This window comes from Syngnathus scovelli, chromosome 8, assembly GCF_024217435.2.
Source record: "Syngnathus scovelli strain Florida chromosome 8, RoL_Ssco_1.2, whole genome shotgun sequence".
NCBI lineage: Eukaryota > Metazoa > Chordata > Actinopteri > Syngnathiformes > Syngnathidae > Syngnathus > Syngnathus scovelli.
The window spans coordinates 18873552-18885775 of NC_090854.1; the positions used below are offsets into that span (position 1 = coordinate 18873552).

Here is a 12224-nt window from a genome sequence, read left to right on the forward strand (position 1 = left end):
TGCTGCTGAGTCTCATTGGAACCAACCTGCGTCTCACCTTGCATCAGATCCTCCTGACCCACCGGTGGATGTGGAGACCCACAATCCCACTTCGGGCACCATCACACTGACCTGGAAGCCTCCCATGTATGACGGAGGTGCCAAGATCATGGGTTACATCCTGGAGCGGCAGCTGAAGGGTGAGGACAAGTGGGAGAGGTGCAACGATTTCCTGGTTCCGGTGCTGTCCTACACCGTCAGAGGGCTAAAGGAGGCCAAGAGCTACGCCTTCAGAGTGCGAGCAGAAAATTCCGCTGGTGTCAGCGATCCGTCCCGCAGCACCCTGTTTGTCAAGGCCTTGGATGCAGTCGGTGAGAACATTTTTCATGCTTCGGACCCGGACGGTCTCATGGCCTTATAGCTCTGATTTGCCTGTCTGCGTTTGCCACCAGATGCTCCGAAGGTTTTCCTTAGTGGCAGCCTTCAATCTGGCCTAAACGTGAAACGAGGCAGTGAGATCCGCCTAGAGGCCAATATCTCTGGCTCACCGTACCCTGAGATTACCTGGTACTGGAACAACCAGGTGATCCGGCCCGAGGCACCCCGCAGGAGGCCGGAGAGACCGCTGAAGAAAAAGGTGGAGAAGAAGGAGGAGCAGGAAGGAGAAAAGAAAGAGCAGGAAGTGGGAGAAGTCAAGGATGCAGAGGAGAGGAAGGAGGAGGTGGCAGAGCAGGAGGCAGAGGAGACAGACTACCCGACTATTGGCGAGCGGCTGAGCATCAACAACAGCAGGAGGGGCGAGTCCACAGCAGTTATCAAGGACTCACTGCGTGTCGACCACGGCGTCTACATGGTGAAGGTGGAGAACGACCATGGCGTCGCGTCAGCCACCTGCGATGTCAACGTCCTTGGTGAGAGCTCGGGTTCTTCTCTTGTTGTCTGTCTCCAGCCCCAATAGTTCTTGCTCCTCTGATGGTTTACTGGAGGACGGTAGAGCTTCAGTGTGTAAAGTTTTGTCACGGTTTTCAGACACTCCTGGACCTCCAATCAACTTCTGCTTTGAGGAGGTGAGGAAGAACTCTGTGATCTGCAAGTGGGATCCCCCTAAAGATGACGGAGGCAGCGAGATCCTCAACTACACGCTGGAGAAGAAGGATAACTCTAAGATAGAGCTCGGATACAGCTGTGTCACCTCCACTCTTAGAGGGTGTCGTTATCTGGTGCCCAAACTCATTGAAAAGAAGGAGTACATCTTCAGAGTTGTCGCTGAGAACAAGTATGGTGCTGGTCCCCCCTGCATCTCCAAACCTCTCGTTGCCAAGAACCCCTTCGGTGTGTGGAAGCTTTTTCAAGACTTGCTCCGGTTTGCGTGAGTAACTTGATGAATTGTGTCATCTGGCCGCCCTTCATTCCCAGAACCTCCTGAGGCCCCCGAGAAGCCGGAGATCGATGACATCACAGCCCACAGCATGCTGGTCACCTGGAAGGAGCCAAACGACAACGGCAGCCCTATCCTGGGGTACTGGGTGGAGCGTCGTGAGATCAACAGTTCCCACTGGGCTCGGGTCAACAGGTGGAGACTTTTCAAAAAGAACCATGCTCGCCTTACGTTCCTGTTCTGACTTCATTTCATTCGTGCGTTCTCCAGAAACATGGTCCCTTCTACCGAGCAGAATGCGGAGGGACTCGTCGAGGGCTTAACGTACATCTTCAGAGTGGCGGCCGAAAATCAGGCGGGCCCCGGAAAGTTCAGCGTTCCTTCAGATCCTAAAACGGCACAAGCCCCAATACGTACGTGCATTTTACAGATGGTAAAATGCCTTCCATTCGGCGTACCGGTCTCCATTTTGAGTCTTTGTTTTACAGTACCTCCCGGACCACCTATCCCCCGAGTGGTGGCAACCACCGACCACTCCATTGACGTTGAGTGGGACGCACCTGCCGACAATGGAGGAGGCGAGATCCTGGGATACCACGTGGACAAGGTGCTTAATGGGCGCCCCCAATCATCAATTCTGGCCACGCGAAGCCCTTTGAGATGTTTTTATTGTGTTTTGTGATTACGGCCTATATAAATAAATACATTTGACATGACTTCATTTGACGTTGCATGAACATAAATCCCTCCCTATTTTTCTGCGGTGTTCCCCAGACTATGGCCGGGACCAAAGACTGGTCCAGGTCTACAGAACGTCCATGGAAGACTCGGGCATTTACGGTATATGGAGTCCGTGAGGGTGCCAAGTACCTGGTCAGAGTCATTGCTTGCAATGCTGCGGGAGAGGGAACCCCGGGTTTCACCGAGTCAGTGTTTGTCAGGAATCCTGCAGGTCAGCGGCCGGAAGGCGATGACGTGAAAATGTCCAAACGATCAATGTCAAATGCAGCAGTGCGATCCAGCTGCAGCTCATTCTTACTCTTGGCGGCTGTCTCCCTTTTGCAGAAATGCCTGCGGTGGAGCTGGACATTTTAGTCAAGAACGGCGTGGTCATCCGAGCTGGCGAAACACTTCGTGTTCCGGCGCTTGTCACCGGTAAACCCTACCCAACCATCACTTGGACCGTGGACGATAAGAAACCCGACAAAGACCGCGTAGAAATCCTCACCGAGGGCAACAACAGCATTGTGCTCATTAAAAGCGTGCAGAGGAAGGACTGCGGCAAATACTTGATCTCTGCATGTAACCCCAGTGGCACCAGGTCAGCCTTCACCCGGGTGGAGGTCATGGGTAGGTGGATGGACGCATGGAAAGCGGTGATGGTTCCAAAGCGTGGACCGACGCCAATCCCCTTTTCTTTGCAGATGTTCCCGGACCAGTCACTGACCTGAAGCCAGTGGTTGTGACTAGAACGATGATCTTCCTGAACTGGGATGACCCGGTGGACGATGGCGGCAGTGACCTGACCGGCTTCCTGGTGGAGCGCAGAGATGCCAAAATGCACACGTGGAGGCAGCCCGTTGAAACCGTCTCTTCCAAATGCGAGTGTGTGGGCATCATGGAGCGACAAGAGTACTTTTTCCGTGTCTTTGCCAAGAACAAGTACGGCATGGGCCCGCCCGTCGAGATCGGACCCATCAAAGCTGTGGACCCACAAGGCGAGTCCCGAGAGGCCTCCGTACCGACGGTGCGCCATGCCGACGACTCCGATGTGAAACGCTTTCTCTTGTCACGGGTTCCGCAGGACCGCCGTCGCCCCCCGAGAAGTTCCACTACACGGAGCGCACCAAGAACTCCATCACGCTAGCATGGAAGCCGCCTCGCAATGACGGCGGCAGCCCTGTCATTGGCTACTTGGTGGAGAAGAAGCGTCAAGACAAGCAGGCCTTTGAGCCTTGCAACACAGAGCTCTGCCCTGACTTGAGCATGACGGTGGAGGGTCTGGACGAGGCCTGGATGTACGAGTTCAGGATCAAGTGCGCAAATCTGATTGGGCAAAGCGACCCGTCCCTTGCGATGACCGTGGTCATCCAAGACGATGAAGGTACGCCAATTCTGTGGAACGCGAAGCTGCAGGCCAGGGCTGGGCAACCTTTTTGAAGATGTCCAAGTGTTGAAACATTAATCAAGGCCAGCGAACCTAAAGGGTTTTCTATCCGATTTTGTTCTAAAAAAAAAAATCAATAAAAATACCTCGATAAGGCATGAACATGAAGAAAAGTCAAGAATCAGATGATAATGCACAAGCGAATCTGTTTCCTGTACTCATTTGTTTTTCCTTGTTGGGCCCTAACGTCCATCAAGCAAAGCCTTACCCTTTCAAACCAGACCCATGTTGTTGTCTCATCTCCACCAGTGGCCCCAGAGATCCACATGCTGAAGATATTCAAGGCTGACAGCATCACGGTGAAAAAGGGCGAGCCCGTGGAGATCCCCGCCGACATCCTGGGCCTCCCCATCCCCAAAGTGGAGTGGTCCAAAGATGACGTGGTGCTGAAGAAGCCCACGGAAAATCTGCTGATGGAGACGACGGTGACGGGTAGGATGAACTGCAAGTCCACTCTGTCCATCCCCGCGGCCGACCGGAAGGATCGCGGCAGCTACACCATATCGGCCTCCAACAACATGGGCTCAGCCAAGCACACCACTTCTGTCATGGTGCTAGGTGAGCTACCCTCAAGACACAACGTCCCCTCGTGTCAGAAAATACCTCAGTCGAGTGAGGAAAAGCCACGTCGACTGCTCTTGGGGGCGAGATGATTGAATCGGAAGTATTGGAGGCATTTTTAAGCCTGGGAAAATTGATCTGTCAAAGAAGAGCCCAAATGGACACGTTGACATATGGTGAACAATCGGACTGCAGTCGAAGCCCCCTAGAGAGCAGACTCGACCGTAGACATATGCTAATGTTCTAATTGGTTTGAGATGTTGATTTTATTTCCAGATATACGCTCCACATAAAGATCGAACGAGAAAAAAAACAAACAAACAAAAATACCATCAAACAACAACTAAACCAACCTCATCTCTTTGCCCAGACCGCCCGCTTCCTCCCAGAAACGTGGCAGTGTCCAATATCAAGGCGGAATCCTGCCAGCTGCAGTGGGACGCGCCTCTGGATGATGGTGGCAGTGAGCTGACCAACTACATTGTTGAGAAGAAAGAAGTGATCACAGACGAAGGGGAGGAAGAGGGACAGGAAGCGGAACCTCAATGGGTGGAGCTCACCAACAGCATCGTAGACAAGAAGTTTCGGGTAGGTCCCGTTGGCTCTCAGCTTACTCCTGGCTCCTGGTCTGTCGTCACATGCTGGGACCCATGCTTGTACTCTGGTCACGGTCATGAGGAAGTGGTCTTCTCCTCCCTCTACTGCAGGTGTGGAACTTGAATACCAACAAATCGTACCTGTTCCGCGTCAGAGCCGAGAACCGTTACGGCAAATCTGACCCTTGCGCAACAGAGGAAGTTCAAATCACAGACCCCTTCGGGCTCCCCGGCCCCCCGGAGAAACCGGCCATCACCGAGTATACCAAGAACTCCATGACCCTGACCTGGGAGCCACCGAGGGACAACGGCGGCTCTATGATCATTGGCTACTGGCTGGAGAAGAAAGAAAGAGGCTCCGCCTACTGGGCCAGAGTCAACAAGATGCCGGTCACCAAGAGGGGCATGAAAGGCTGGGAGTACCAGGTGGGGCTTTGGATTTTGCCGAATACATCTTGACTGGAAAAGTGTCTGATAACTTTCTGCGTCTGCCTTGGATTTTGCCGAATACATCTTGACCGGAAGAGTGTCCGATAACTTTCTGTGTCTGCCAGGTGACTCGCTTGTTTGAAGGAAGTGAGTACGAATTCCGAGTTGCCGCCTTCAATTCAGCCGGAACGGGACCTTTCAGCGCACCATCCGACCCGGCCTTTGCTGTGGACCCTCTGAGTGAGTCAGCTGAACAATACACATGCACATTGCGTAAATTCGTACTCATCCCGTCCCTCAGTTGAATGGACTCTGCTTTGTCGCTGGAGAAGTTTCATCTTTCATTCGAAAGGCTTCGGTTTTGGACTCCATGTTCTTACTGCAACCGAACAGCTTGACAAAGCCTTCTTAGTTGTTGAAAGGTGTTTGACCTTGACTTCAAAAGTCAGTTGGCAATTTTTGGTGGGGAGTTCCCCTTTTTTGGTCTGGTCTCACCGTGGCGGTGAAAATATGTTGCATGCTTGTGATGGTGTCAAACCTCCTCCTCTGTTGCGACAAATTTCACACAGATTGCCGTTCGAACCGGGTGTCTGTCCTGACCAGAATTTTCCCTCAAAGGGATGTGACTTTTGTATCGAAGGTCTTCATGAGCAAAGTCCAGTTGCGTTTCAGCGGAACACTCACCGTTTCCGTCTTGCATATCTGTACTGTTTTCTCCGTGATTTATTTTGAGCCCAATGGATCCGTTCTACCCTTCCTCAGCTCCTCCCAGCATGCCCAATGCTCCCGTGGTGGCCGACAAGACCAAGCACAATGTCACTCTGACCTGGAAGCCGCCGGAGAAGGATGGCGGAAGCCCCATCAAGGGCTACATCGTCCAGATCCAGGACGAGGGCAAATCAGATTGGGTGAGGGTGAACGAAGAGCCGCACCCCACCACCGAGTTCACCGTGCCCAACCTGCGTGAGCTCAAGCGCTACCGCTTCAGAATCATCGCGGTCAACGACATCGGCGAATCGGACCCCAGCCCCCGCACTGGCGAGGTCTTGATTGAAGACGTTCAGCGTAAGTGTTGGCACCTGGCAAGAGCACGTGGAAATGAGGTGCTTGTCACTGATGTTCCTCATCCGCCACTATTTCAGTCCCGCCCTCCATCACCATTGACATCTTGGTGGATGATCTGCTCTACATCCGTGCCGGAGATCCCATCAAGATCCCAGCGACCATCAAAGGTCGTCCTGTGCCCAAGGTAACGTGGGACTTTGACGGCAAAGCCAAGTCTCACAAGAAGAACAAGTTGCACACTCTTCCCGTGGACTCGGAGGTGACTTCTTTTGGCCATTCCAAGCAGACGTGAGAAAATACTCCACTCCTGAGCTCAACGCGCTCTTGCGTCTCCTCAGGTCGAGTCCACAGACACCACGTCCGTCGTGAGCATCCCCGTTAGTTTGAGGACCCACTCTGGACGCTACACCATCACGGCCAAGAACAAGTCTGGACAGAAACACGTCAACGTCAGAGTCAACGTCCTCGGTGCGTCGTGAACTCGACTGGATGCGAGGCGCTTGCTCTGTTTTTAGTTGTGCGTGCGTTTGTATGGCTAACGATTTCCTTCATTGTTTCAGATGTTCCGGGACCTCCGAAAGATCTGAAGGTGACCGACATCACCCGTTCAACCATGAGGCTGATCTGGAAGCTGCCTGACAATGACGGTGGAGAGAGAATCAAAAGCTACTACATTGAGAAGAAATGCGTCACTGACAAGGCCTGGACGAAGGTAGAGCCAGTGAAGGACGGACAGATGGATGGACGAACGGACGGACGGACGGACGGACGGACGGACGGACGGACGGACGGACAGACAGACAGACAGACAAAGTTTGCCAAGATGAGGAAGTGACGACGGTGCCTGTGATTGTTGCTCAGGTGAACGCGGCCTGCGCCAGTCAAGCCTTTGTGGTCCCGGGCCTCTTGGAAGGACAGGACTACCTGTTCAGAGTGCGAGCCGAGAACCGGCTGGGCTTTGGTCCGTTCACCGTCACCACTGATCCTGTCCGAGCCAGCGACCCCATCTGTGAGTGCGCACTGACTTTTTTCCATGCAAATGTTACCCCGAGAGTTGACACGCACCGCCAGAATCCTCCTTATTAGCAGAGTGATTTTTAACATACACTCGGGTGCCTCTAAAATGGGCGTTGAAGCTCGCTGTGTGTCCACACCCGCAGACCCGCCAGACCCACCTACCAAGCTGAAAGTCAACTTGGTGACCAAGAACACGGTGACCCTGAGCTGGGAGCCTCCCAAGAACGACGGAGGCTCTCCTGTCAAACATTACGTGGTGGAGCGCTTGAGCTGGGACACCAGCGGCAAGGAGAAGGAAACCTGGAAGCAGTGCAACAAGCGAGACGTGGAGGAGCTCAGCTTTGTGGTGGAGGACCTGAACGAGGTTAGTCCCCGAAGCGTCTTCCTTCCTTCCTTCCTTCCTTCCTTCCTTCCTTCCTTCCTTCCTTCCTTCCTTCCTTCCTTCCTTCCTTCCTTCCTTCCTTCCTTCCTTCCTTCCTTCCTTCCTTCCTTCCTTCCTTCCTTCCTTCCTTCCTTCCTCCCTCCCTCCCTCCCTTCCTTCCTTCCTTCCTTCCTCCCTCCCTTCCTTCCTCCCTCCCTTCCCTACAGCAATAGGTCCGCTGATCGAGTTTTTTTTTTTTTTTCAGGGCGGGGAGTACGAATTCCGAGTGAAAGCCGTGAACGCGGCCGGACCCAGTCGACCCTCAGCCACCGCTGGACCGCTCTTCATCAAGGATCAGACCTGTGAGTTGGACAAGCCTCAACTTAATGTTTGGAGACAAACCAACAGCAACTTTATCCCGCTGTTGGCTGGCCAGTCCGAGAAGGAACTGTCAGCATTCGCACTATTGCGTGAGCGCTGACTGTTGTCAAACGTTGCGCTCTGAGTACGAACCGATGGCCGACATTAAAATACAGTCGCGCAGTGGGCCCACGTGTTCATCCCGAATGAACGTTTTTTTACACCCAGAGCACAGCAACATGAGGTAACGGCTGTGGTGGTTCCATACAGGAGCAATGGCGGCATGCATCTCAGACTCTGCCCGCTATGCTGCCTGAGCTGGTCGTGACGTATTTGACGCGCGTGTTTGACCCCGTTTCAGGCCCGCCCGCCATCGAGCTGCGGGAGGTGCTGGAGGGTGAGGAGGGCTGCGACGCCAGCCTGCCGGCCAAGGTCAGCGGCTGTCCTTTCCCCAGCCTCTCGTGGCAAAAGGCCAGCCTGGCGGCGCCCGAGCAGAAGGCTGCCGTGCGCTACGACCAGCGCGTGGCCAAGCTGGTGACGCACGACAAGTGCACACTGCTGCTGCAGAGGGCCACCCGCGACGACAGCGCCCTCTACAGCCTGACTGCCAGCAACGCCCTGGGCACTGTCACCAAGGACGTCAAACTCTTGGTCTATGGTGAGTGTGAATTTGGCTTCCTGGTAGTAAGGCTCAAAATTCAGTGTAGTGGAAAGCAACACTTTTGGGCTTTACCATTCAGTAAAGTGGGGGGGAAAAAAATCTACTTATTCCAACTTGAAAATATTGACCACTCTAGTCTTGACATCACTTTCACAATAGGCTGCTCCAAATATGATGTCACCAACAAATCCCAACAAGGTTCACTAATAACATTTAGCAGCACCGTCAAATCCCAGCTCTCTCAACAAGACTTGGCGTGACCTCCACAGCACCTCCCGGCCCACCCGTTGGACCGGTGAAGTTCACCGAGGTGTTTGCGGAGAGGATCGGCCTGGCCTGGAAGCCGCCCCTGGACGACGGCGGCTCCAAAATCACCAACTACGTGGTGGAGAAGCGCGAGGACAACCGCAAGTCTTGGGTGCACGTGTCCAATGACCCCAAGGACTGCGCCTACCTGGTGACCCGGCTCACAGAAAACCACGAGTACGAGTTCAGAATCATGGCGCAGAACAAGTTTGGAGTCGGGCCTCCGCTACTCAGCGAGCCTGAAAAAGCCAGGAACCTCTTCAGTGAGTGCCACACGCAAAGCACTCTCCCTGGGTTCCAAAGCCCAGGCTTCAAATGTTTCATGGAAAGCCCAGTATGCTCACGCCCGCCGCAATTCTGTTCCGGCATAGCTGTTCCCGGCCAATGTGAGAAGCCCACCGTGACCAACGTGTGTCTGGAGTCCATGACGGTGAACTGGGAGGAGCCCAAATACGACGGTGGCTCGCCGGTCACCGGCTACTTCATCGAGAAAAAGGAGACCACCAGCAAGCGCTGGGCTCGCGTCAACCGGCAGCCCATCCGGGCGCTGCCCCTGGGAAACAACTGGGACGTCACCGGCCTGCTGGATGGTGCCATGTACCAGTTCCGAGTCAGCGCCGCCAACGCCGCCGGTTGCGGACTACCCAGCCTACCCTCAGACCCCGTTCTCTGTAGAGACCCCATCAGTGAGTCATCTGGGACAGCCATAAGTCTGTGACTAGTTTTCATGAGTTCCCGAGTGCCCGCAACTAGTTTTCATTCAAAATGACTTAAGCCAACTGTTTGTGCAATGCGCAGAGCCCCCTGGCCCGCCCACTCCGAAGGTGATGGACTGGACCAGGTCAACGGTGGAGCTGGAATGGCTTCCCCCCCTGGTGGACGGAGGCTCCAAGGTTACCGGCTACATTGTGGAATTCAAGGAGGTGAGCAAGGAAGAGGAGGAGAAGAAGGCTCAGAGGAAGTTGCTTCTACTGAGCAGCGCCGACGATGACAAGGAACCGGAGAGCTGGGAGAAGGTAAACCGTGTCACTCACACCACATGCTGTAGTCTCAGGAAAGTTGACTTTCCCCAACTGGTTAACGTGTCCTCCATTCCCACGTTGCCCTCTCTTCAGGCCAAGGACTCAGAGATCAGAGGAACCAAGTTTGTGGTGGCCGGTCTCAAAGAAGGTGGTTTGTACCGCTTCAGAGTCCGAGCCGTCAACGCTGCCGGGGTCGGTGAACCGGGAAACGTTTCGGAGCTGATCGAAGCCAGAGACAGGACAAGTAAGAACAGCGCTACTTTAACTTACATGGGCTCCGGTTCAAAAGTTGGACAAATTCCCAGCCATTGCTGGGTTGATTATTTTCTATTTTTTTGCCTTGTTTTTGCTCAATTTCAAATCAGGAGCGCGCTTTAGAGATGTCACCACTAGAACTGGAGTAATTGCACTTTCTGACACGCATTGAACGCAGCTGCCAGTCATAGCCAAAACCCTCGCAGCGAGCTGCTGTAGGTCGCAACTCACGCCCAGGCCCTCACACGAGGACAAATCCTGAGGCCGCTCACTAGGCCACGGCCATTAAAGGCACGCATTCAACACTAATTACACAAATGCGCATGTTAGTGGTGTGGAGTGGCGTGTACTCGCACGGTTTTGTTTTTGATCACCTGTCAATTCAGGAAAACGCATCAAAGTAAGTTAAGTTATGACCAAATGAAAGACTTAAGTCAAGCTACCAGCATCAGTCTATTTGCTGTGATTCCATGAGAGCTGCTAGCTAGCTAGCTGGAAACCTCAGTGTGGTGTTTCTCACCAAGCGTCCGCTCTTCCTTCAGTTGCGCCCGAGATGGACCTGGACGCCTCCGTCAAGGAGAAGATCGTGGTCCACGCCGGCGGGACCATCCGCATCATTGCCTACGTGTCCGGCAAACCGGCGCCGCACATCAGCTGGTGCCGAGATGACGGCGAGGTGCCCAAGGAGGCCACGGTGGAAACCACGGGCATCTCCAATTCGCTGGTCATCAAGAACTGCAAACGCCAGCACCAGGGCATCTACACGCTCTGCGCAAAGAACGAAGGTGGCGAGAGGAAGAAGGCGGTCATCGTGGAGGTCCTGGGTGAGTTTGAAGTCTACTGCCATGACCTGGTCTCCTGAGAGTCCTTGGCAAGATTTTCTCCAGTTTGGCTGTCCACAACTCATTTTTAGGAGTCACTGATATTCCTTACTTATATTCCTATCGCTACTCGTTGGAACTCCCAAGTTTCAGAGCATCCGCAACTCGTGTTCATGACTCGCCGACTGTTCTGATTTCTTACGTGTGACATTTTTAACGATCGTCCGCAGCACGTGACCACGAGTTGCCGATCATCTGCAGCCCCAGTATTCATGGCTTGCCAACCATCCGTGTCTTTTATCCGTGAGTTTTTGAGCGTCCACACCTAGTTTTCATGAGTTTGCATCTCTGGGCTCCAGATGTTCCCGGACCAGTCGGCCTCCCCTTCGCCGGTGAGAACCTCACCAACGACTCGTGCAAGCTGAGCTGGTATACTCCCGAAGACGACGGCGGCTCGGCCATCACCAACTACATCATCGAGAAGCGGGAGTCGGACCGCATGGGCTGGACTTCGGTCACTTACACGGTGACCAGGAACAACGCCGTGGTGCAGGGACTCCTGAACGGGAAAGGCTATTTCTTCAGGATCGCCGCCGAGAACATCATCGGCATGGGCCCCTTTGTGGAGACGGACAAAGTCGTGCTCATCAGAGACCCCATCTGTAAGATTTGTTTGTTTGCGTAGATGAAAACGCCATCTTGTGCCATCCAGAAGTGGGCGTGACATCATGGTCAATGATGCTGTGGCTGTCGTGAGGTTTTGGCAAACTGCAAAGGACAACTCTTGTCTCCTTCCCATAGCTGTACCCGAGCGTCCGGAGGACCTGATCGTCACGGCCGTCACCAAGGACTCCATCTCGGTAGCCTGGAAGCCGCCCAAGTACGACGGGGGCGCCCAAGTGACCAGCTACGTCCTTGAGTGTCGCATGATCGGTCGAGACAACTTTGTCCGCGTGGGAGGTGACGAGAAGCTGATGGACAGAAAGTTCACCCTGAGCGGACTCAAGGAGGGCTCCAGCCACGAGTTCAGAGTGGCTGCCGTCAACGTAGTGGGACAAGGCAAATTTTCCTTTGCCACCAAACCCGTTCAGTGCAAGGATGAGCTGGGTGAGTACTGCGGCCCCGACGTCCACCTGACTGGGGTCGCTTCCATGCAATGCGCAAGGCTGCTTTTTTCAAGGAGAACATTTCAGGGAAGCGCGGGGCACACAAATGGCCAGCGGCCTCGAGTCAACTTTTTCTGCTG

General features: G+C 54.0%; 1 protein-coding gene across 13 annotated transcripts in view; it reads left to right on the forward strand.

The window, feature by feature from the left end:
* Positions 1–12224, forward strand: part of ttn.2 (titin, tandem duplicate 2) — a 163952-nt gene that overhangs the window by 88399 nt on the left and 63329 nt on the right. For all 13 annotated transcript variants that reach the window (XM_049728281.1, XM_049728286.1, XM_049728282.1 and 10 more), the window contains 29 exons: positions 48–350; positions 432–890; positions 1009–1311; positions 1396–1552; positions 1628–1770; positions 1846–1964; positions 2132–2309; positions 2423–2707; positions 2782–3075; positions 3162–3461; positions 3774–4082; positions 4456–4673; positions 4793–5107; positions 5236–5350; positions 5873–6175; positions 6253–6434; positions 6514–6643; positions 6736–6887; positions 7037–7184; positions 7336–7556; positions 7819–7915; positions 8275–8571; positions 8844–9143; positions 9252–9566; positions 9679–9896; positions 9996–10146; positions 10700–10981; positions 11338–11640; positions 11780–12085. In XM_049728281.1, the coding sequence (XP_049584238.1) occupies positions 48–350; positions 432–890; positions 1009–1311; positions 1396–1552; positions 1628–1770; positions 1846–1964; positions 2132–2309; positions 2423–2707; positions 2782–3075; positions 3162–3461; positions 3774–4082; positions 4456–4673; positions 4793–5107; positions 5236–5350; positions 5873–6175; positions 6253–6434; positions 6514–6643; positions 6736–6887; positions 7037–7184; positions 7336–7556; positions 7819–7915; positions 8275–8571; positions 8844–9143; positions 9252–9566; positions 9679–9896; positions 9996–10146; positions 10700–10981; positions 11338–11640; positions 11780–12085 (6903 nt within the window). The remainder of the gene's footprint in view (positions 1–47; positions 351–431; positions 891–1008; positions 1312–1395; positions 1553–1627; positions 1771–1845; positions 1965–2131; positions 2310–2422; positions 2708–2781; positions 3076–3161; positions 3462–3773; positions 4083–4455; positions 4674–4792; positions 5108–5235; positions 5351–5872; positions 6176–6252; positions 6435–6513; positions 6644–6735; positions 6888–7036; positions 7185–7335; positions 7557–7818; positions 7916–8274; positions 8572–8843; positions 9144–9251; positions 9567–9678; positions 9897–9995; positions 10147–10699; positions 10982–11337; positions 11641–11779; positions 12086–12224) is intronic.